The sequence below is a fragment of the Octopus sinensis genome, linkage group LG7 (genome assembly GCF_006345805.1).
Source record: "Octopus sinensis linkage group LG7, ASM634580v1, whole genome shotgun sequence".
NCBI lineage: Eukaryota > Metazoa > Mollusca > Cephalopoda > Octopoda > Octopodidae > Octopus > Octopus sinensis.
This window is the reverse complement of record NC_043003.1, coordinates 107,302,276-107,325,149: the sequence shown is the minus strand read 5'-3', so window position 1 is coordinate 107,325,149 and position 22,874 is coordinate 107,302,276. Positions and strand designations below refer to the sequence as shown.

Here is a 22,874-nt window from a genome sequence, read left to right as displayed (position 1 = left end):
CACTCCCAGAATGGTTGGCGTTAGGAAGGGCCATCCAGCTGTAGAAACTCTGCCAGATCAAGATTGGAGCCTGGTGCAGCCATCTTGTTCGCCAGCCCTCAGTCAAAATCGTCCAACCCATGCTAGCATGGAAAGTGGACGTTATACGATGATGATGATAGGTGTTGGTGTTGTATTTATGGTTGCAAAATTGTGGTTTCATTTCCCAGAGCAAGCAGTGCGTTGTGTTCTTCAAGCTAAACATTTCATTTCGCATGTGCTGCAGAACACTCTGCTGTGAATGGGCAACACTGTAATGGACCAGGATCTCGTCCAAGGCAAATGTTGTGATTTTGGTTACTTAGTCTCTTTCACTGAAATAAATAAACATTGCTCAAGACCAGTAATAAATTTATCACACATTTTCACCATATTTATAGAGACTTGTTTCACCATCATTATTACTCTCCTCATACTTAGCAACATTTAACATCATTTCAACAAATTTCTACATCATTCAAGGAATATATAGCTGAACATTTCTGAATGTCCAACTATTTTTAATATCAGTTTCCTTTAATTTATTGACACTTTTAGCTTTGTAATGAAGTAAACTTAAGAGATAATGAAATAATAGTATGAAATCATCTCATTGCCATGAAACCGTTCAAAGTTTTTATTTTCCAGATACGTTTCAAATATTTGCAAGCCAAAGTCTTTGCCAAGTATTCCTTAATGTTGATATATCAACATTGTTCCAATCATTAGAGACTACAGAAATGACATCTTTGATGATTGAAGCAAGCTTACAGTTCAAAATGTCTGTATTCAAATTCTCCATGGAGAGTAAAATTTGGGCAACCAGCCAGGAGTTGTAGGACTCAAGACAGTAATATCAAGGAGTCCATGTATATAAATATAGGCAGCTTGTATCTATATGCAACAGTTCTGTACTTATTTTTTGTTCGTTTGTAGAGATGTCTTGAAGTTTTCTTCAGGCACAGGTTTAGATGGTCGACTGATTCCAGTTTATTGACTTACAGAAATTCTGAATCAGTGAAGGTTACCATGAATTTTCTGGTGACTTAAAGTTTAGGATTAAAGAAAAAATATACTTAACTCTTTTAGAATTTCACTGGCAGTAAAGGGAGGCTTTACATGTCATGGTCAAAGTGCTAGAAATAGCAACCTGATATTCCTCAAATGGCATCATTTCGTTAGTGCTGTCTTCAAAAAGGGTAAAATAACTTTAAAAGCATCAACCGATCGTGGCCATTGCCAGCCTCGCCTGACACCTGTGCCGGTGGTACGTAAAAAGCACCCACTACACTCTCTGAGTTGTTGGCATTAGAAAGAGCATCCAGCTGTAGAAACTCTGCCAGATCAGACTGGAGCCTGGTGCAGCATCCTGGCTTCCCAGACCCCGGTCGAACCGTCCAACCCGTGCCAGCATGGAAAACGGACGTTAAACGATGATGATGATTCTCAACTTTAAATTGTGAGGAATATACAGTAAATGAAATCAACCTTTCGTTCTCTTTTAATGGTTATTATATTAAATCCAAATAATTTGGTAAACTATATTGTTTTGATGTGATTGGTTAAATTTTGTTCTCTTTTAGGTTGTCAATCATCATTTGTTGAAAGACCTCACAGAACTTGGTCTGTGGAATGGCGACATGAAGAATGAACTCATTGCCAACAACGGTTCCATCCAGGTGAGTCAACCATCTTTCTAAGTTTGGTGGTCATTGCTGCTTTGTATTTGCTTGACCACTAGAAACAGCAGCCACATCTTCAAATTGTACTCTAATATCTTAAAGAAAGACACAGCTGGATGGTCATGCGTGGATCGTCTTCGATCAAGAAAGTCTGCTTCATTGGGGTTAAGTATTGTCAACATCATTCGTTTGTCATCTTTATTAAGCAACTGCAACTTTCTTTAATTAATCCCTCCTCCCCCAGTATCATACACCTAATCCCTTAACCGTCAATGTACCTGAATCGATGCCCAAAGCTGTGTTTTCTCCTCGACTAGCAGTGTTGGTTTGTTTACATCCTTGTTACTTAGTTTGGTTAAAAAAGACCAACAGGATAAGTAGTGGATTTGTTTGAAATCATAGAAGGTGGTGCCCCAGTATGGCCGCAGTTCCTAGAGCAAGCTTATCCTTGCTGCCCATCACTGACGACAAATAACACATTTTGATGGCCACCAACATTTTACCATTTATCCTCTCTGATTTTTCTCTTTGGAGTTACTTCCCTTCGCTTGATAAAAAAACCCCAACATATTGTATGGATTGTCTCCCTGATAGAAGGCCATGGATGGGACGGGAAGGAAGTAGTTGTCTCCAGAACATGTCTGGTACCTATCATGGGGCTGAGTATCTTATAGCATCAGGTTTCCTCAGTGCTTGGTAAAAGAAATTTCATCATCATCGTTTAACGTCCGTTTTCCGTGTTAGCACGGGTTGGACGGTTCGACCGGGGATCTGGGAAGCCAGTAGGCTGCACCAGGCTCCAATCTTGATCTGGCAGAGTTTCTACAGCTGGATGCCTTTCCTAACACCAACCACTCCAAGAGTGTACTGGGTGCTTTTTACGTGCCAGGGGAGGCTGGTAGCGGCCATGTTCGGATGGTGATTTTTACGTGTCACTGGCACAGAAGCCAGTCAGGTTGTGCTGGCATTGGCCACGTTCGGATGGTGCTTTTTATGTGGTACTGCAATTTCCATTTGACATTTATTTTGATGTTGATGTACTTGACTCAATAGGTCTCTCTTCAAGCGCAGCAGGACATGTGCCACCGGCACAGAAGCCAGTCAAGGTGGCGCTGGCATTGGTCACGTTCGGAAGAGGCTTTTTATGTGCCACCATTTGCTCATGTTAATTGTTGGAGACTTGTGTGTGAAAGATGTAAATGGCAATAAACCTAGCAGTGAATGGGTGCATTTTAAGAATATCTTCTTATCCTGCCAGAGTTGCCCATACGCTTCGTTGTTCCTCACAAAATAGGAAATATTGCAAACCAGTGACTGTCCCACTGAAAACATATAACCAATCACAGTTTGGTTCACAAAGTGCAGGATGTTTAAGCAAAGAAAAGGGGGGAAGTCACCTCGACAAAATTTGAATTGAGAATTTCAAAGGATGATGGAAAGAGATGCATTGTGTTTTTAAACCATTCTTGAGTGACTGTGTGGTAAGAAGCTTGCTTACCAACCACACGCTTCTGGGTTCAATCTCACTGCATGGCACCTTGGGCTAGTGTCTTCTACTATAGCCTCTGGCCGACCAAAGCCTTGTGAGCGGATTTGGTAGACGGAAATTGAAAGAAGCCCGTCGTATATATGTGTGTATATATATATATATATATATATATATATTCAAAAACGATGAATAGCCTTCGCGTAAACTATTGGTTCGTTTTGTCCTCTTATTTTATTATCATCTTATAATAATGACTTTTATGACTCGTATTACTACCTCAGTCAATCTAAATGTATATATTTGTCGTTACCTGTCATAAATAGCCTTTTTCTATCTGCAATATGCATTTTCGTTGATTTTTCATATTTTACCCTTACATTTCCACGTGTATTTTATATTTTCTTTTCGTAACATATTTCTACTATATATATATATATATATATATTTATAATATGTATGCATATGTGTTTGTCTCCCCAACATTGCTTGACAACCGATGCTGGTGTGTTTAAAGAATTCTCATGGCAACTGGCAGAATCTTTAGCTGCATTTCTCCTGGTTTTAGCTTTCATCCTTTTGGGGGTCAATAAAAGAAAGTAACAGACAAGTACTGGGGTGGGCAGCGATGTAATTAACTTGCTTCCTTCCTCCTCAAATTGGTGACATTAATTAGAATTTATTGATTATGAAGGTCTCCTGTATTGGGAGAGCCCAAACAGGTTGCTGTGTATTCAGTTACATTCTCAGTGCAAACCCTTACACTGAAGTTAATATGAATCTGTCCTCCTCCTCCTTTGAAGGAGCATGGCTTAGTGGTCAGGGTAGTTGGATCATAATCATAAGGTCATGAGTTCAATTCCCAGCAGTGCCTTGTGTCCTTGAGCAAGACACTTTATTTCTCATTGCTCCAGTCCAGTCACCTGGCAAAAATGGCTTGTACCTGTAGTTCAAAATAGCCATCTTGTCACCTTCTGTGTCCATCTGAATCTCTGAGAACTACGTTGAGGGTGTGTGTCTGTGGAGTACTCGACCACTTCTGCAAGCAGGCTCTTCTGTTGATCAGATCAACTGGAACACATAACCGAAGAAGCCCCAAATAAATATAATCCTCTTGAGCTCAAGATTAATGCCCAGTAGAAATAAATGCCGACGACCGCTTTGTTCAAAGTCTCCCTTGACCTTAAGTGGCCTGAACTCTTTACATGAACACCACCCTGTACTTAACTCCATGTCCCCCTACATGGCCTTGCTTTTTGCTTTTGAGCCAAAAAATTAACTAACTAAATCCTCAGCTGTTTTAAGAATTGATATCTCTATTTCTGATTGTATTTCTAAATCACCATTTTCCTCTGTCTTAGTCCATGGATGTTCCTGATGACCTTAAAAAACTCTACAAAACTGTTTGGGAAATCTCCCAGAAAATTGTGATCAAAATGGCAGCTGACCGAGGAATTTATATCGATCAAAGTCAGTCCCTGAATTTACATATTGCGGAACCAAACTATGGAAAATTAACCAGCATGCACTTCTATGCATGGAAAATGGTAAGTGTTCTTGTTTCCTGTTTCTCGTTTCATTCAATTTTATAAACATCATTCTCAAAGCTATGCATGATTAATTTAAAACAATGTGAATGGATAAGCATTATATCTGAGAGTATTCTGTCCACTTCCTGGCATCGAGTCTTGCTACAGGGTGAGAGAACAGCAAGGGGTACCTTCCGAACAACTGCCATTGAACAGGTGTTTTGGTGTGACACTCAAGAGTCCAGGTAGGTTGTAACTCGTAAGTGTCCTGGTTTCAAAATGCTACCATTAGCAGGAATGGTTGCCGGATTCTATAACTGTTCAGTCTTTAGATTAATCACTTAGAGTTTAAACTGGCCACCTCTGGCTTATCACACCTACCCTACAGTGTCACACTAAAACTGAATGATCACAGCTTCGAGGTCTCAAAGCTATCAAATAATACAAGATTTAATGTATAAAATGTGAATAAATATCATCATTTAGTGTCCGCTTTCCATGCTAGCATGGGTTGGACGGTTCAACTGGGGTCTGTGAAGCCAGAAGGCTGCATCAGGCCCAGTCTGATCTGGCAGTGTTTCTACAGCTGGATGCCCTTCCTAAATATACATTTGATAAAGTAATGAGAATGTTGAATAATCGAACCATTCTTTAAAAGACTGATAACATAATGAATAAACCTTTATTTCTTAATAACCAGGGCTTAAAGACAGGAATGTACTACTTACGGACCAAGCCGGCAGTGAATGCCATTCAATTCACTGTTGATAAAACGAAACTCACCACACCAGTCAAGAAAACCCAGGAACAAAACGAAGCCGCCATTGCCTGTTCGATTAACAACAGAGAGGAATGTTTGATGTGCAGCGGTTAAAGGGAGAACTGCCGATCCTGCTCTTTCTTAGCTGTGGACTGGGTCGCTATGTAAGCATGTATGTACATAAGGGGTCACGTTGGAATAATTACGCATGTTTCTCACATTCAATAAATCTCATGTATATATGCAAGTTGGATATATGTGTGGGTGTGTCATACATACATCTATCTATACACACGAAAGATAAGGTTGAAAGCAAGTTCCTTTGCATGGTAGTTTCGAGTTCGGCAATGGATGTTCCAAATGCATTTCAGATGCTCAACAACAACGAATCCTCAGGAAACCCCATTATACCAAGTTAAGAATAACTATGTCCCTTTTAATATAAACTTCCGTTTCACCCTTATTCTTTCATCTGCTCTGTTGCTCGTAAACTGATAATTACCTCCTCTGTATAGAAGTTAATTAACTGCTATACAGCAGGTTGGTTTATGAAACTTTACGTAGAGCTACGAACACAACATTAACACCCATACATCTGTATAAGCATGTGTGTATATATATACACATAGGTATAACTACATATATTCAAGCATTTACATGGAGCATATTGTTACATTCAATCAAGAATGTTTTTTCAAGAAATGTTCCTTGGAAAAAGAACAAAAAAAATTTTAATTGTAAACTAATTGACTTTTCATTTATTATTTAATAAAAAAAGAAAATAAAAAAATTCAGAACTTGTTTTTAATGTTATTGAACTGCAATTGATCAGGTTTTCCTTTCTCTTTGTTTTAAGCTGCTATTTCTAGCATTGAGTAACCTCATGAACATCTTTGGCTCCTTTGTTGTGGTGGTTAGGGTGACTACCTTGAATATGTTAACAGCAAGCTGGCAGAGATGCTCAGTGGTATTTTGCTCGTTACTACCATCAGAGTTCAAATTTTGCCAAGGTCAACAGAAACCCTGGGGTCGATGCAATTGACTATCCTATCCACTCCCCCAAATTTCAGGCCCTGTGCTTATAGATTATTATTTCATCCTTTCCTGGTTGTGTCATTAACAAATTCGTTTCCAAACTAATGAGCCTTCGTTCCACTGCATTTTCGACTTTCTACCCCAACCGTTAGCATTTCATCCGGCCCAAATACCTCTCTATTCTTTAACCCTTTAGTATTTAAACCGGCCAAGAGTATTCTGCCTGTTTTATGTGCAAACTGGCCAGATCTGGTCTCTCACACCAACCCTACAATATCGTTTTAGAAATTAACAGCTACCTCATCAAAATCTCATCACTACAAGATAATGCAGGATTAGTTCAAACAATGTGGATGAAAAAGCATAAATTTTGGCAGAATAATGCGAACACTAAAGGGTTAAACTAACCGAATCTGACCTCAAAGATGACATAATGGATAATCAATTCCAAACAATGAATAGATAAGCATTAGACAGAATAATCGGAATGCTAAAGGGTTAAGCTAATGATAGTGAGTGGTTTTGGGGAAACTGAATGAAGCCTGTCTGTACGTTAGTCTCATCTCATTACATAATTGTTAGCCGGGACATGGCAGACAATCCTTTCACCATGGACCTTCTACCACGTGTGGCAACACCCCTGGCTGGTCTGAGTTGTGACAAGTGTTTGTGTACATACAAAGTGGGCCAGAATTCAGGACTCGTTAACACCTGCCACCAAACCTTAGTCACAATTTATGTTCCTAGCACTAGCTGAAATAACTTTACTAAATTCTTTATATTTGAAATTGAAAGAAACACAGAACACCTCAAAATAATACAGTAACTGAAGGGTTAAACAATACAATAAAAGTATTGAAAAACAACTATTTCATTTAATAGGCATATCTCCTATAAATGGATGTGGTTACCTCTTTAACCCTTCCGTTACTATATTTGACCAAAATACACCCCTCATGAGTTTCAATTAAATAACTGTAACCTTTTTACTTATCAGCATTTTAATGTGATATTTGGAACATGATTAAAGAAAGGGTTCTTAATCAATTCTATTGCATAACTTGACTTTAATTACAGGTAAATTGAGCAAAAGGTAAAAATATTAAAATTTTGTTTAAACATCATAGAAAATGAATCATCAGCTAATATTCAAATGGGTATGCAACAAAATTTTGATAAAGAAGAATTGTGCACATCACTAGATCAGTTGAATTTAATGCACAACAGGTGTACCATAAAGGTGGAATAAACTGAAATCCACTGCAAGTTTGACCGAACTAAAGAAATCGGTCAAAAAATAATATACGGCCCTGGTTATGGTATGGAAGTGATAAATTCCAGACCACGCTAACATTAGTTTCCCTGTATAAAAACTAAATCCATGCAGTACCCAGTATTTGGTTCACAAACTTTCCGAACTTTGATCCCCCATTTTGTGTTTGTTTACAGTCTGCGAAATAGTTTGGCTTCCACAGTGATCGCTCCAAACAAGCATACTGAAATAAAATGAAAGTCTAATGGTTTCGCTTCCTACGAAAGACTATAGATCTCCTCAGAAAAATTGCTAATAAAAACATTTTTAAAGCTTTTTACTTCATTCCAATGTAAAATCGTCTTTGCTGCCACCGCTGCCTTGGCTCTTTGGAATCACTGCTTTCGGATAAAAAAATATCCTATTCCATTGAAAAAGCTTTAAATTCGGAATCAATTATTGATAACATGAAGCTCCTATCCCATTTAAAGTTGAAGAAAAATCGATGCTGAAAAAAATCTCCCAAAATTCAGTTGAGATATCACTTCAAGCAATGTCGGATACTATAACCCAACTATTTACAAAGTGAAATCACATGTCTTAATGAATATACCAACGAAATTTGGGTTCAAATTTACATTTAAATAATAGGTTCTCTCGGCCGGGTTAGTAAAGAAAGGGTTAATCCCCAAAAGGCTCTGAAACAGCACACAGTCGAGATGAGAAATTCTAACTTTAAAATATGTCCCAAAATAAAACTTCCAACTATCTCTATGAACAATTCTCTTATTGAAAGGGAGTGACTGAATACAAAATATTTCAACTTTGAGAAAACCGTTTTGATCAAAGTGGCTAAACCTTGCTTCTCATACCTACCCTAAAATTCACTTTATCCATGCCGGAAACTAATATTAAACCACAATCTAACATTAAGGGTTGCCATTCTGTCTTTGCATAACCTAGTGTAATATGCGCAGGGTTCTAAAAGCAACGAAATGCTCAAAGATGCCAAAGAACTTGCATCTGCCCCAATATTGTAGTCACGAAAACCGAGTTAACTCCCTTGTCCTAGATTTGATGACAGATCTTTCATGCACAAGTTAATTTAATATCTTGGCTCAAAAAGCAAGGCCATGTAGGGTGACATGGAGTTATGTACAGGGTGGTGTTCATGCCATTTCGGGTCAAGAGAGACTTTGAACCGAGCGGTCGTCGGCATCTTCACTATCTCGTCCGGCAGCTTATTCCACGGATCCGCAACCCGAACGGAGAAAGCCCCTCTCCTTCGATTGAGATGAAATCGTCGCAGATAGAGCTTTTCGGAATGACCCCGCAGCCGACACTCTGGAGCATGAGTGAAGAACAGCTCTTTCGAGAGGTTACACTTTCCGGTTGTGATGTTGTAAGCAACAATGAGATCACCACAGCGTTGTCGTCTTTCTAGAGAATAAAGGTCGAGTGCCTTCAGCCTTTCTTTGTAAGACAAATTCTTGAGACCAAGAACTATATAGGTAGCCAGCTTCTGGACTCTTTCGAGATGATGTATGTCTTTGAGGAGATAAGGAGAAGAGGCTTGAATCCGGTACACCAAAATGGGGTCTCACCAGTGGGACACAGAGCGGTAGGAATATGGCTGCTCTGAGCATTCCGAATGACCGTTGAATCAAAAACATAACTCCGCATGCTTTGTTGGCAGTATGGACGCACTGGGCCGAAGGCGAAAAGGAAGAATCCAACAAGATACCCAGGTCCTTTACCTGGTCGGTCCTCTCTAGCAGTAGACGACCTGGCTCGAAATCAAGTTGAGTTGCAAGAGAAGAGTCAAAAGGCAGATGACAACACTTTGACACGTTCAGACACAGGTCCCATTCGTTAAACCATCTCCAAACTTGGTTGAGGCATCGATGAAGATCATCCACATCACCGCAAGGAGCAACCAGTTTGACATCATCGGCAAATGGAAGTGTGTGTTGCACGAGGTCGTCGGGCAAGACATTTATGAAGTCTAAGAACAATAAGGGCCCAAGCACTGAACCTTGAGGCACACCACTGATCGCAGTGGAGACGTCGGACAGCGAACCATTAACTTGGACTTTATGCTTTTCATATCAACCTGCAGAAAACCAAACAATGGTTCTGTTACAGAAAACTATCATGATAATGAAGAGGGACACTAAATGGAAGAGAGAGACCGGCAGCAATACTGGCACTGAGATGGATAAAAGATGTGATTATCAGCTCCAAACAAACCAGAATTTTATTTTTGATGAAATAAAGAAAACCAGAAACCTGCCGTCATCACAGGCATTTTAGTGCCAAGAAGAAACAAGAAAAGAAGAGATAGATTGGAAAACATTTTATTTTTTACATGTCTTTAGATTCTTGATGGATACAACATCTGAAAGAAAAGAAAGAACAAATTGAAACTTCCCAAAGAAAATATTTTACTTATGGGTAATAATTACATGGTGACTGTGAGAGGGGACAAATCAAACACAAGAATGTCAAGTGGGCCCTATTAACTTTTAGGACCACACAAACGCTTAACACCCATTTTTCCCATGCTGGTATCAACCACGTTTGGATGGTGTTTTTTATGTGTCGCCAGCACAGGGAGCCAGTCAAGTGACACGAGCATCGTCCAGTACTACAATTTCTATTTGAGTGCATTAATGAATGGTTGTTACTAGGAACCAGACAAAACCTGTAAACCCTTAGCATTTAAACTGGCCATCTCCTATCCAATAAATGCTGGACATAAAGAACGTGGCGTGCTAGAGAGACGTTCGCACAGGCATGGTCATGTAATACGGATGGATGAGGAGAGACGTGTGAAGTAGTGTCACTCCCAAACAATTGATATATAGTTCCCCTTACACATCCAGTGTTTAACTCCACTGTGATGGCACGTTGGACTGATAAGGGACAGGGCTGAGGACCGACCCATCATGCTAAACTCAGGAACTCTCTCTCTCTCACTTGCTTCAGTCATTTGACTGCGGCCATGCTGGAGCACCGCCTTTAGTCGAGCAAATCGACCATGGGACTTATTCTTTGCAAGCCCAGTACTCATTCTATTGGTCTCTTTTGCCAAACCGCTAAGTGACGGGGACGTAAACATACGTAAAAGTATCGGTTGTCAAGCAATGCTAGGGGTACAAACACGCACATATATATATACACGACAGGCTTCTCTCAGTTTCCGTCTACCAAATCCACTCACAAGGCATTGGTCAGCCCGGGGCTATAGCAGAAGACACTTGCTCAAGATGCCACGCAGTGGGACTGAACCCGGAACCATGTGGTTCGTAAGCAAGCTACTTACCACACAGCCACTCCTACGCCTATCTAACTCTCAATAATCTTTGTACACATCTTGTTCAGCCCCCACCAAAATTTCCGAACCCGCTCCTCTTTCAAGCATCTCCAAATCAACTAATGCCAAGAATAGCAACATATAAAACATTCTTCACTTACAACTCGGATGCGTCTTCCAATAGCGGTAGCAGGTAGATTCTTCTTAAATTTTGCACGTACAGCACCACTATTTCCATGGGGACGGGTGACTTTGCCCCATATTATACGAATGTGACCTGCAGTTTTGGTGCCTGGAATTCTTGTTTTCCTACAATGAAAATATTTACAAATAATAAACAAAACATATTCGTAGATTATACTTTGCAGAAGGAACATTCTGAACAACGAATCACATTTGCATTGACCAGACACTCACCCGGAAGCTCCAGAGTTCCTGCTCTTGACACTTTAGTAAAACGACATTTGATATTTAATTATCAGCACAAACAGAATTTTAATTGAATGGAAGCAAACCCTGTAATTACTGGTTTTTGAACCTGATGCCTATTCCATCAGTTGGCCTTTCTGAACTTCTAAGCTACATACATACACCAACACCAGATGTCAAACGGTGGTGATTGTCCTCACCACACAGGCAAACAGTGCACCCACAACAATCATGGAAGGGTGTTAAAAAAAAAAAAAAAAAAAATTCATTTACACTTAAAATTTGTCTGGAATTTTATGCGACAGGCACCACTTTGATGATTGCATTATAGAAAAATTCCAATTTTCTGTGGCACTACCCCCCCATCAACCAAAACAGTGTCCCTTTGATTGAGTATGTGACTAGTGCATGGTAATCCTTTCAGGGTACAAGAGACACACAAAGACAAAAAGTAGAATTGAACTCTTGATTACAAGTTATCAATTGAGAGACAACGAAATCTGGTTAATTTATAATTAGCTGACGAACAGGGAAACACCATAAGGAGCAGCGTAATACTTCATTTATTTGTTTGTCTCAGGCATATTTATAACCGACTGTGGAAGTGTTCCCCAGAAAACGGTCCTTTGCTACTAAATAACTTTGCAGTACTTTCAGTGGCACTCACAAGGGGAGGGTGGGGGCTGGTTCCGACTGATGAATTCCTGTCCATTCCAGCAGCCAAAGTAATACTTCAGCTTGTGGCCCAAAAACCCGGTCTGAAGTTTTGACAAATGCCCAACTGGGAGAGCAACTGCATCCGATAGTGCAGACGCTGCAGCTGTAATCTGCTGTTGAGGTATGGAGTGCCCTGGGAAAGACCTGAAACTGGACCTGGTGGTGAGGCCCTGGTATAGGAGTTTTAGGGCTTTGAGGAGTGCTGGACAACTTAGCCAATATTGTTCCCAGAAGCAACACCCAACAGAGTTCCAGTTCCCCAACTGCTGGATTGACCTAAAGTGCAGCGTATATGCACGTGGAACCCTGAACACGAACTCTCCACCTGTGCTGAATGACAACTAAGATATATCATCAATTAGAAAACTGACAAAGCCCAACCCCCAACCGATCTAAAGTCCACTTTTTCCGTACCTGCATGTGTGAGATGGAATTTACGGAAGCAATATTTTCTAAGGACCAGACAATGTTTTACATGGAACACCACAGACAAACAACAACATTGCTTATGTACAACAAAAACCTCTCAAGACCAGGCTCTGCACACACACAAACACTTCACTTTCCACCTACGAAATCCACTGCCAAAGTTTTTCTAAACAGAGGACTACAACAAAAGGTGGTCTGCTGTGGGACTGAACCCAAGACCACATAACTGGAAAACGATGCTTCCATGATAGTGACACCTAATGGCATCCAGCCATAGAAACCAAGCCAAATTCAGACTGGAGCCAAGTGCAGCTATCCAGCTTACCAGCTCCAGAAAAGTCATCCAACCCATGCCAGCATGGAAAGCGGATGCTAAATGATGATCTTGTTAACTGGGCCACTGTTACATCGTCCACCTCCCATGCTGGCATAGGTTGGACAGTTTGACTGCACCAAGCGCCAATCTGATTGGGTAAAGCTCCTACAGCCTGATACCCTTTCTAATGGTATTTAACCAATCAGTCATGCAGTGCGAATGATCTTGCAACCATGTGGCTGACATGGAAACCTCTTATCAAGAATCTTTCTTTTTTATTACCCTTCAATCTTACGCGTGGCTGGTTCAGAAGCTGGTGTGGACGTTTAGTGGCATCTTAAATGTCTCTTCGTTCTGAGCTCAAATTCTGCCATGGTCAACAAAACAAGGACCAACCTCCCCAAAATTGCCGGCCTTGTGCCAAAATCGGAAACCAGTAACTTTTATAGAAAGAGAGCATGGTTTTGAAGGAAACATTTAAAATGGCAATTCAGTATAAATGACACTAGGACTTCTCGGGGGCGGAGCATCTAGGCAGTTGATGATGATGCTTCCATGAGTATAGAGAGGGGGAAAAAAAAACAAGCATTTCTGTAGAAATAGGGGCAGGGACGGGTTTGAGACAAGAAGCTCGTTTCTCAACCACATTGTTCCACATTCTGACTGACAGTGCACCATGCGAGTGGATTTGGTAGATGGAAAGAGAATGTAACACAGTGGATTTGCACAGGAGACCAAAAAATATTCCATAACACAGTGCACCAGCATGACCGTAACCTGATGGGTGCAACAAGTAAATGATAAATGCACATATATGCTGGACAATACAAAACACCTGGAGGAACTGAAGGCATATCTTGGAATGATTCTCTTGATGCCAGGTGTGCAGCTTCCAGACAAGAAACCCAAGCCAGAGATTGAGATCCTGAAAATGTAAGTGAAAACACCTACAAGCTTCGATATTCGACAGCACACCTGGGCAGGTGAAACTGACAATGCAAATTCCTAAAGAACAACAAAACCTCATGCAGTAAATGTATGATGATGATGATGATACAGCATGCCAAATTAACTGCATTTCACCAAAATCTTAACCTTCTCCAAAGCTCCAGAGTTCTTGCTCTTGACATTTTAGTAAAACGACGCTTGATATTTAATTATCAGAACAAACACAGAATTTTAATGGAACGAAGCAAACCCTGTAATTACTGGTTTTTGAACCTGATGCCTATTCCATCAGTTGGCCTTTCTGAACTTCTAAGCTACATACATACACCAACACCAGATGTCAAACGGTGGTGATTGCACTCACCACACAGGCAAACCTTGCACCTACAACAATCATGGAAGGAGATAAAAAAAAAAATTTACACTTAAATTTGTCTGGAATTTTATGCGACAGGCACCACTTAGATGATTGCACTATAGAAAAATTCCAATTTTCTGTGGCACTTATTATTCCATCAACCAAAACAGTGACCCTTTGATTGTAGGCCTGATTAAGTGCATGGTAATCCTTTCGGGGTACAAGAGACACACAAAGACAAAAAGTGGAATTGAACTCTTGATTACAAGTTATCAATTGAGAGACAACGAAATCTGGTTAATTCATAATTAGCTGACGAACAGGTAAACACTATAAGGAGCAGCATAATACTTCATTTATTTGTTTGTCTCAGGCATATTTATAACCGATTGTGGAAGTGTCCCTCAGAAAATAGTCCTTTGCAGTACTTTCAGTGGCACTCACAAGGGGAGAGTGGGACTGGTGAATTCCTGTCCATTCCAGCAGCCAAAGTCATACTTCAGCTTGTGGCCCAAAAATCCATCCTGAAGATTTGACAAATGCCCCACTGGGAGAGCAACTGCATTCGATAGTGCATACGCTGCAGCTGTAATTTGCTGTTGAGGTATGGAGGGTCCTGGGAAAGACCTGAAACTGGACCTGGTGGTGAGGCCCTGGTATAGGAGTTTTAGGGCTTTGAGGAGTGCGGGACGAGGGCCAGGCAGGCGCCATTGCCACCAGCAACTTAATCCTCTAAGACCTCTACAATAAGGAACCACATATCAATGCAGTACGAAAAGGGCGGTCCAGGTGAGCCCAGCCAAACTTTACAAGACTCCCAGCTTGTAGAATCTACGCTTCATCTTTCTTTTAGTCAAAGAAATTGACCTGGGTTCATATTCAGTTGACCTCTTTTAAGAAACCACTACGCTACAGGATCAGAGACACACACACACATGTGAGAGCCTTCTTTCCTTTCCTCTCATCAAAACCCAACCTCAAAGCTATTGGTTGGCCCAATGCCATAATAGAAGATATATAACCATCTATCATGCTGTGCGATTGATCTTTCAACCATGTGGCTGACATGGGAACCGCTTACCAAAAATCTTTCTTTTTTATTCCCCTTCAATCTTGCATGTGGCTGGTTCAGAAGCTGGTGAGGACGTTTAGTGGCATGCTAACCGTCTCCAATCTGAGTTCAAATTCCGCCATGGTCAACAAGATAAGGAACAGCGTCCATAAAATTGGCGGCCTTGTGCCAAAATACAAAACCAGTCACTTTTATAGAAAGAGAGCTTGGTTTTCAAGGAAACACTTAGAATGGTATTTCAGTGTGAATGATACCAGGACTTCTTGGGGTGGAGCATCCATATAGTTAATGATGATGCTTCCATGAGGATAGAGAGGGGGGAAAAAACAAACATTTCTGCAGAAATAGGGGCAGGGATGGGTGTGAGACAAGAAGCTCGTCTCCCAACCACATTCTGACTCACAGAGTGCACCGAGTGAGTGGATTTGGTAGATGGAAAGAGAATGTAACACAGTGGCTTTGTACAAGAGACCAACAAAAATTCTATAACACAGTGCACCAGCATGACCGTAACCTGATGGGTGCAACAAGTAAACGATAAAAGCACATATATGCTGGACAATACAAAACACCTGGAGGAACTGAAGGCATATCTTGGAATGATTTTCCTGATGCCAAGTGTGCAACTTCCAGGCAAGAAACCCAAGACGGAGATTGAGATCCTGAAAATGTAAGTGAAAACACCTACAAGCTTCGATATTCAACAACACACCTGGGCAGGTGAAAGCGACAAAACAGATTCCTAAAGAACATCAAAAACTCATGCAGTAAATGTATGATGATGATGATACAGCATGTAAAATTAACTGCATTTCATCAAAATCTGAACCTTCTCCAAAAATCCGGAGATTTATAGACACTGCACCACCCAGCAGCTTCTTGAGTTACCTCTCCCAATCTACCATCTCTCTCACTAGTCCCTTCCCTTCTAACTGGTCTATCAATGCATCCACCCTACAGCAAGATACCCGTCCCAACACCTCTATACACTTAATCTCTCAACTGATACAAAGCCACCCACTTCCGAGTTGAGAGATTTTGCTTTGATGATGATGTTGGTAATGGTGCCATGTAAAAAGCACCCAACACACACACTGTAAAGTGGTTGGCATTAGGAAGGGCATCCAGCTGTAGAACTCACACCAGAACAGACAAATGAAGCCTGGTACAGTTCCTTTCAAACCATCCAACCCGTGCCAGGAAGAACAGACATTAAATGATGATGATAGCAATTCAGGTCCTTAAGAACTCAACCACACCCAATGGTTCTCACCAGAGATTTAGAAACCAAATCACCAGTTGTCGTATGTTAATTATCTTAAAGTCACGCTTTAGGATGAAGGTCACTGAAGCTTCTATATTGTGGGGCAGCCAACCCCACCCCACGAAGCCCAGCAAACAACTTTCTAATGAAGTATTGAAGCAGGTACACCACCTCACAAAATGAGAAAATTGTCTGAATTTAATTCTAACAGCGTTTATTAGAAAAGCTGCATTTAATTAAGCCAATAATGCTGTAGCACTCATAATATACCAATCAAAACACTGTGAATTTGATTGGAGACTGAATTAAGTGCGGGATCGAACCATACAGAGACCTTACAGCGAGTTCTTCTGAGCATATTTAAAATGCGTTAATTTGAGGGTGGAGAGTAGGGAATGCAGAATACCAAAAGTACAAGCTCCACAAACATCAGGTGGACTCGTACAGTTGCCGAGCGGCATGCATGAGCAGAAAGCACCACTTTGTAAGGGGCCTCCACGACGATGTAGGGGCCAATACAGTGTTACATAAACACCCCCACCTGTCGTTTTTTAAAAGAAAAAAAGATAAAGCTCACCTCTTTGCCTTGTATACATAAGCACATTTTTTGCCAAGGTAAAAACTAGTTTCATTTCTTTTATAAACACCATCAATCTTCAAGAGTGCAGTGTGCTCATACTGGTTTCTTAAACCACGTTTGTAGCCTGTGAACACAGCTTTAACATAGAGTCTGAAATAGATAACAACAACAATATAACTTCTGACTAAATTAATGTTGACACAACTAACATTAAAGCCTAAAAAACATTTCACATTGGTAGTTCCATCTATGATAATCCTTTTACCTGCCGGTCCTTACTGAATTGCTTCCACAGCAGACATCATTGTCGTTTCACCCTTTAGTGTTCAAACCGGCCGTAACTGGCCAAAATTAATTCCCCTTTACTTGTTCAAACCGGCTGTATCAGACAGCTCTATGAAATCACAAAAAAAAATAAGTCACATTAAATTCTCGTAGCTTTGAGAAAATGCAAGATGGAGCCTTTCCCGCCTTTATTCAAGCATAAATACTGTGAAATTGTTTAGACCACATGTGTATATGTTTGTTGTGAAAGAAATGACGTCAGCAAGTATCGATTCCGACTTTGAAGATATCAATGAAAAGAAAAGCATTTTGACTTCAGATGAACCTGATATTGATATCAGTGATTACTCGTCGGACGAAGATTTCCATAACGAAACTGATGAAAACAATATTGTAAACAAGGCAACATGGTCGAAAATTACGACACCAGTCACAATTTCTGATTTTACAGAAAACACTGGTCCTCGCCATAATTTACCTCCTGTTGCTCAACCACTGGACTATCTATTTTTATTTTTGCCTGAAAGTTCTTTTGAAAATGTTGCAGAGGAAATGAACAAATATGCGCAACACTTAATTTCTGTCCGAGGAAGAAACGATCCGCTATGGCAGCCAACTAATACTGCAGAAATGAGAGCATTTTTCGCAATTAAAATTATGCTTGGAGTTAAACAGCTTCCTCGAATGTGGAACTATTGGAGACCCGATGTAAGGTATGGCGATCCATATATTTCGAGCATCCAACCCCGCCCCACGAAGCCCAACAGACAACTTTCTAATGAAGTATTGGAGCAGGTACGCCACCTCACAAAATGAGAAAATTGTCTGAATTTAATTCTGACAGCGTTTATTAGAAAAGCTGCATTTAATTAAGTCAATAATGCTGTAGCACTCATAATATACCAATCAAACCTTTGTGAATTTGATTGGAGACTGAATTAAGTGCGGGATCGAACCATACAGACAAGGTATTTGAAAATATCTCAGTATTTGCATTTAACTGATTATGCCAATGCCCCCAGCAAAAACGACCCAAACTACGATCCCCTGCACAAAGTACGTCCTGTAATTGATTTACTCGTACATAATTATAAAACTATTTATTTACCTGGGAAAAATCTCAGTGTAGATGAAACCATGATAGGCTATAAGGGCAGAGTACATTTTTAGCAGTACATGCCTGCTAAACCTACTAAATGGGGATCAAGGAATGGGAAGTTTGTGAATTGGAGACAGGATACCGTGTAAACTTCGATGTTTACACAGATAAAAAGTATAACGGGAAAAGACCGCATGGATTGGGACATGAAGCTAGCATGATGTGTGATGTCAGTGTGCACACACGACAGTGTAAGCGACCTGAGAGAAATCTTGAAAATCAAATCAAACCAAAATAGATGAACATCAATGGAATTTGTATCCTTGTGGCACATAAGAAAACCATCCGAACGGGACCGTAGCCAGTACCGCATCGACTAGCCTCCGTGCTGTGGGCACGTAACAAACACCATCCGATTGTGGCCGTTCGCCAGCCTCGTCTGGCACCTGTGTCGGTGGCACATAAGAAAACACCATCCGGGCGTGGCCGTCTGCCACCTGTGTCGGTGGCACATAAAATCACCCACTACACTCACGGAGTGGTTGGCGTTAGGAAGGGCATCCAGCTGTAGAAACACTGCCAGATCTGACTGGCCTGGTGCAGCCTTCGGGCTTGCCAGACCCCAGTTGAACCGTCCAACCCATGCTAGCATGGAAAGCGGACGTTAAACGATGATGATGATGATAAGAAGCATCAGATGTGATGTGCATGAGAAACAACTGCACTGGTATGGTCATGTACTACAGATGGATGAAGAGAGCTGTGTGAAGACGTATCACTGCCAATCAGTGGAAAGAACCTGTGGTAGAGAGAGATCTAAGGTATGGGATGAGGTGGTGAAGCATGACCTTTGTATGTTGGGCCCCACAGAAGAAATGACGAAAGACTGAGAACCCTGGAGATATGCTGTGACTGAGAAGACCCAGCAAGTAAAGTGAGATCAATTGTAGCCTACACCAATGTCACATAACCAGCCCACTTAAAAAAAAGTACCTTTGGATCATTGGGCGACATGCTTTGCTCAAGTACATCAGCATTAAAATAATATCAATCCACAATCAAAACGGAAATTGTAGTGACAGATGCCAGTGTCGCCTGACTGGCCCTCATGCTGGAGGCATGCAATAAGCACCATCTGAATGTGGTCGCTGCCTGCCCCCTCACCCTGACTTGCTCCTGTGCCAGTGGCATGCAAAAAGCACCCAGCTTTAGAAACACTGCCAGATCAGATTGGAGTCTGGTGCAGCCTCCTAGCATAGTCAACCCGATGGATATATATATATATATATATACACATATACAAAGTACTTGTATCGCAGAGTGGTCCCGGTTCGCGCACACACGCGTCCGTGCTAGCCAATCGGGGACGTGCCATACAAGTATATATCGTGTACGCGCCAGTCAGCTCGTAGGATCGACTGCCTACGCCTGCGATACAAGTACCTATATACAACAGCAAGGTGTGGTCTGAGGGCTATTGGGCAGCCATGTGCATCATTTCATACATGATTTTCTTGAATATACTAACATCACGTAGTCTTCAAAGCTTAGTTTAAAATTGTTGCTATGGGAACATAGAAATCTGACTCCCAGTCTAATTGACAAAACTTTAATTTGGTGAGTTAAGCCAAAAAACCTAAATTCTGTTATGGGTGAATAATAATAACAGAACAAGACTCCAAGGATCTCGTTTTAAGAATATTGGCCACAGCAAAACACAAATGACCAGCAGCTAAAATAATGATGCAAATGTTTCATCTGATCAGAATGCAAGAATTTTAGCAACATGCAAACAGCTTTATTTGTCCTATGTTCAACTGTTATTTACTAAAATTATAAAAATCCTGTGCACCGCCTAATCCTCACCCTTCCGTTCATGTTCGCTTACAAGGTAAAATTTCCAGAAATAATACATATACAGGAGTTTACCAACCACATGGTTCCAGGTTCAGTCCCACTGCGTGGCATCTTGGGCAAGTGTCTTCTGCTATAGCCTCGGGCCGACCAAAGCCTTGAGAGTGGATTTGGTAGACGGAAACTGAAAGAAGCCCGTCGTATATATGTGTATGCGTGTATGTCCTTCTAGCATTACTTGACAACCGATGCTGGTGTGTTTATGTCCCCGTCACTTAGCGGTTCGACAAAAGAGATCGATAGAATAAGTACTGGGCTCACAAAGAATAAGTCGAGTTGCACGACTAAAGGCGATGCTCCAGCATGGCCACAGTCAAATGACTGAAACAAGTAAAAGTATACAATCGCATCGCTATACAGAAACTAAATACATCCCGTTTGGACTGTTTAATTTCGTCTTGCAACTTTTCATTCGCTTTAATGATACATCGAAACAGAAAACAAAATAATTGCACCTAACATTGTAAATATTGATATAGTGATGAACACATGGACTATGCATAAATAATATTACCTGCCAGGTGTTCGTTTTGGGGTCTTCTTTTTCGATTTGGCCGCTGGCGCTGCTTTTGCCTCACCCTCCGACATGATAATCTGAGAGAAAGGAAACGGGATTAAAAACAAAATCTATTTACAACAGTAATTATAAGTAAAAAAACAAATAAATATAGGATAGCTTTCTCTCAGAGAGAAATCAGCAGGTAATTAAAAGTCTCTGAATAATTCTGAATATAAGATATAATTTCGTTAGCCGTTCTACTAGACATTTCTTTCTCTGAAGAGATCCCTTGCTCGGAACGTTAGAATCCGTCCCAAGTATCTTCCAATTTATACATGTTTGACCGTATCCCGTTTAAAAAAAAAAGAATCTACATTGAAGATTTATGTCCTTCCAGTCACTCTATAAAACTGCACGTGTTATATACTTGATGTGACAAACAGACCGAAACAATGGGATATGCTTCTTATTTTGTCCCCTTTTTTATCGAGTCGTCCGTCGTACCAGGAATACATCGTGGTATCTTATTTATAGGGGCAAAACAGTTTGTCTTTCGAGAGTCGAAGAACTATAATGTCGCTTCCACATGCTTCTATAAACAAGTCGACGGCGAACATAATCCAAAAATCTAATTTTTATGGAATGTTAGTTTTCAATGTACGTCTCCTGTTCGAGATTGATTTCCATTTTTATTCCACAATGAAACACATCCCCTACATCTGAACATATATTTCTTTACTGCCCACAAGGGGCTAAACATAAGCTTTGAATTAAAATCTTCCACCAAACCTTAGTCACAATTTAAAGTTGTTTTACTACATTCTTTGTTATATTTAAAGTAATAGAGAATCTCAACAAGAATATGGTAACAAAAGGGTTAACAAATGATTGATTTAACCCTTTTGATACCACCTCTGGCTCTTTAGTATAAATGTCTTGTTTTCTAAGTTTTGAATTAAAATCTTCCACCAAACCTTAGTCACAATTTATGTTCCTAACACTAGCTTAATGATAACTAAGTTATTTTACTAAATTCTTTGTTATATTTAAAATCAACTGAAAGAAACACAGAGCATCTCAACAGAAATACAGTAAGGAAACTGGTACTTTATTTATCCCCTACATCTGAACATAAACTCTTGAAATCAACCGTGAAGAGAAGAGGTACATTATATAAACCTTAACCTAACACATTCCACCCAAGAAGTTAATAAACTGGTGGAGATGAGGAATGGCAGAGAAATACATTTTCTGAGACAGCAAAGAAGAGAGGAAGACCATTTCTCATTATTCGCCAATTTACAAACCACTTCGAATCCTTACCTCTGGTAATACTTTGCATAAACAGCAACATTTAATTATAGTTTACCACGAGGTGCAATTAATAATAATAATAATAATAATGAAATATAAAGGATAATTAAATATCAAGGGGGGGGGTTACAAAGTGGACGAGAAATAAGAATATTTCCATGCATTTGTTGAAATAATAGGGGAGTAATTGGCATAGGACATAATTACTAATGAATAAAGAAGCATCTGTGAAGAAACATCTGGTAAAACAAGAGGGGAAAACGAGAAATCAGCGAAGAAGTGAAGAAAAATTCATATTTGATCATTTGTGATGGCAGCGTGTTATACGTTAATGATAGGAAATATCGATTTAAATCAAGACTGTTGTATCCCATCCTTGATTTAAATCATAATTATTATACAGTCGAACGTTCATACAATAATGTGCAATTGTAATTAATTTAAAATATGTACCTAAAAGTGGGAATAATGAAGAAAAATAAGAGACATACGTAAAAGATACAACTCACCACTTTCAATGGTAACCGGAAAAGGAACCAAATTGGTTTCTGGGTAAATGTTGAAGCGCGCCT

General features: G+C 40.2%; 2 protein-coding genes across 3 annotated transcripts in view; one reads left to right on the top strand and one right to left on the bottom strand.

Annotated features, from left to right (window-relative positions):
• LOC115213935 (ribonucleoside-diphosphate reductase large subunit) overlaps positions 1–5,894 on the top strand; it is a 33,797-nt gene extending 27,903 nt beyond the window's left edge. Inside the window, exons 16-18 of the mRNA XM_029782934.2 lie at positions 1,602–1,697; positions 4,548–4,733; positions 5,416–5,894. Of these exons, the coding sequence (XP_029638794.1) occupies positions 1,602–1,697; positions 4,548–4,733; positions 5,416–5,589 (456 nt within the window). The 3' untranslated portion in view covers positions 5,590–5,894. The remainder of the gene's footprint in view (positions 1–1,601; positions 1,698–4,547; positions 4,734–5,415) is intronic.
• Positions 5,895–10,103: 4,209 nt separating this feature from the next.
• Positions 10,104–22,837, bottom strand: LOC115214339 (60S ribosomal protein L35a). Of its 2 annotated transcripts, none has more exons than XM_029783522.2 (5): positions 22,812–22,837; positions 21,004–21,083; positions 17,189–17,341; positions 11,240–11,387; positions 10,104–10,160 (listed from the first exon to the last, which is right to left on the bottom strand). In XM_029783522.2, exons 2-5 carry the CDS (start codon positions 21,075–21,077, stop codon positions 10,137–10,139), a joined length of 399 nt encoding a protein of 132 aa, XP_029639382.1. In that variant the 5' UTR covers positions 21,078–21,083; positions 22,812–22,837; the 3' UTR covers positions 10,104–10,136. The 2 variants fall into 2 exon arrangements, with proteins under 2 accessions (XP_029639382.1, XP_036360972.1); XM_036505079.1 differs by having other exon boundaries at positions 22,794–22,831.
• Positions 22,838–22,874: the final 37 nt, after the last annotated feature.

Bases quoted from the DNA above. Each gene is read 5' to 3' on its own strand.
- LOC115214339 (XM_029783522.2), bottom strand. From the start codon at position 21,077: ATGTCGGAGGGTGAGGCAAAAGCAGCGCCAGCGGCCAAATCGAAAAAG. The intron at 11,388-17,188 runs GTGAGCTTTATC...TTTTCATTGTAG, and splicing joins TATGTATACAAGGCAAAGAG to GAAAACAAGAATTCCAGGCA. The intron at 10,161-11,239 runs GTAAGTGAAGAA...CTTTTCTTTCAG, and splicing joins TTGGAAGACGCATCCGAGTT to ATGTTGTATCCATCAAGAAT.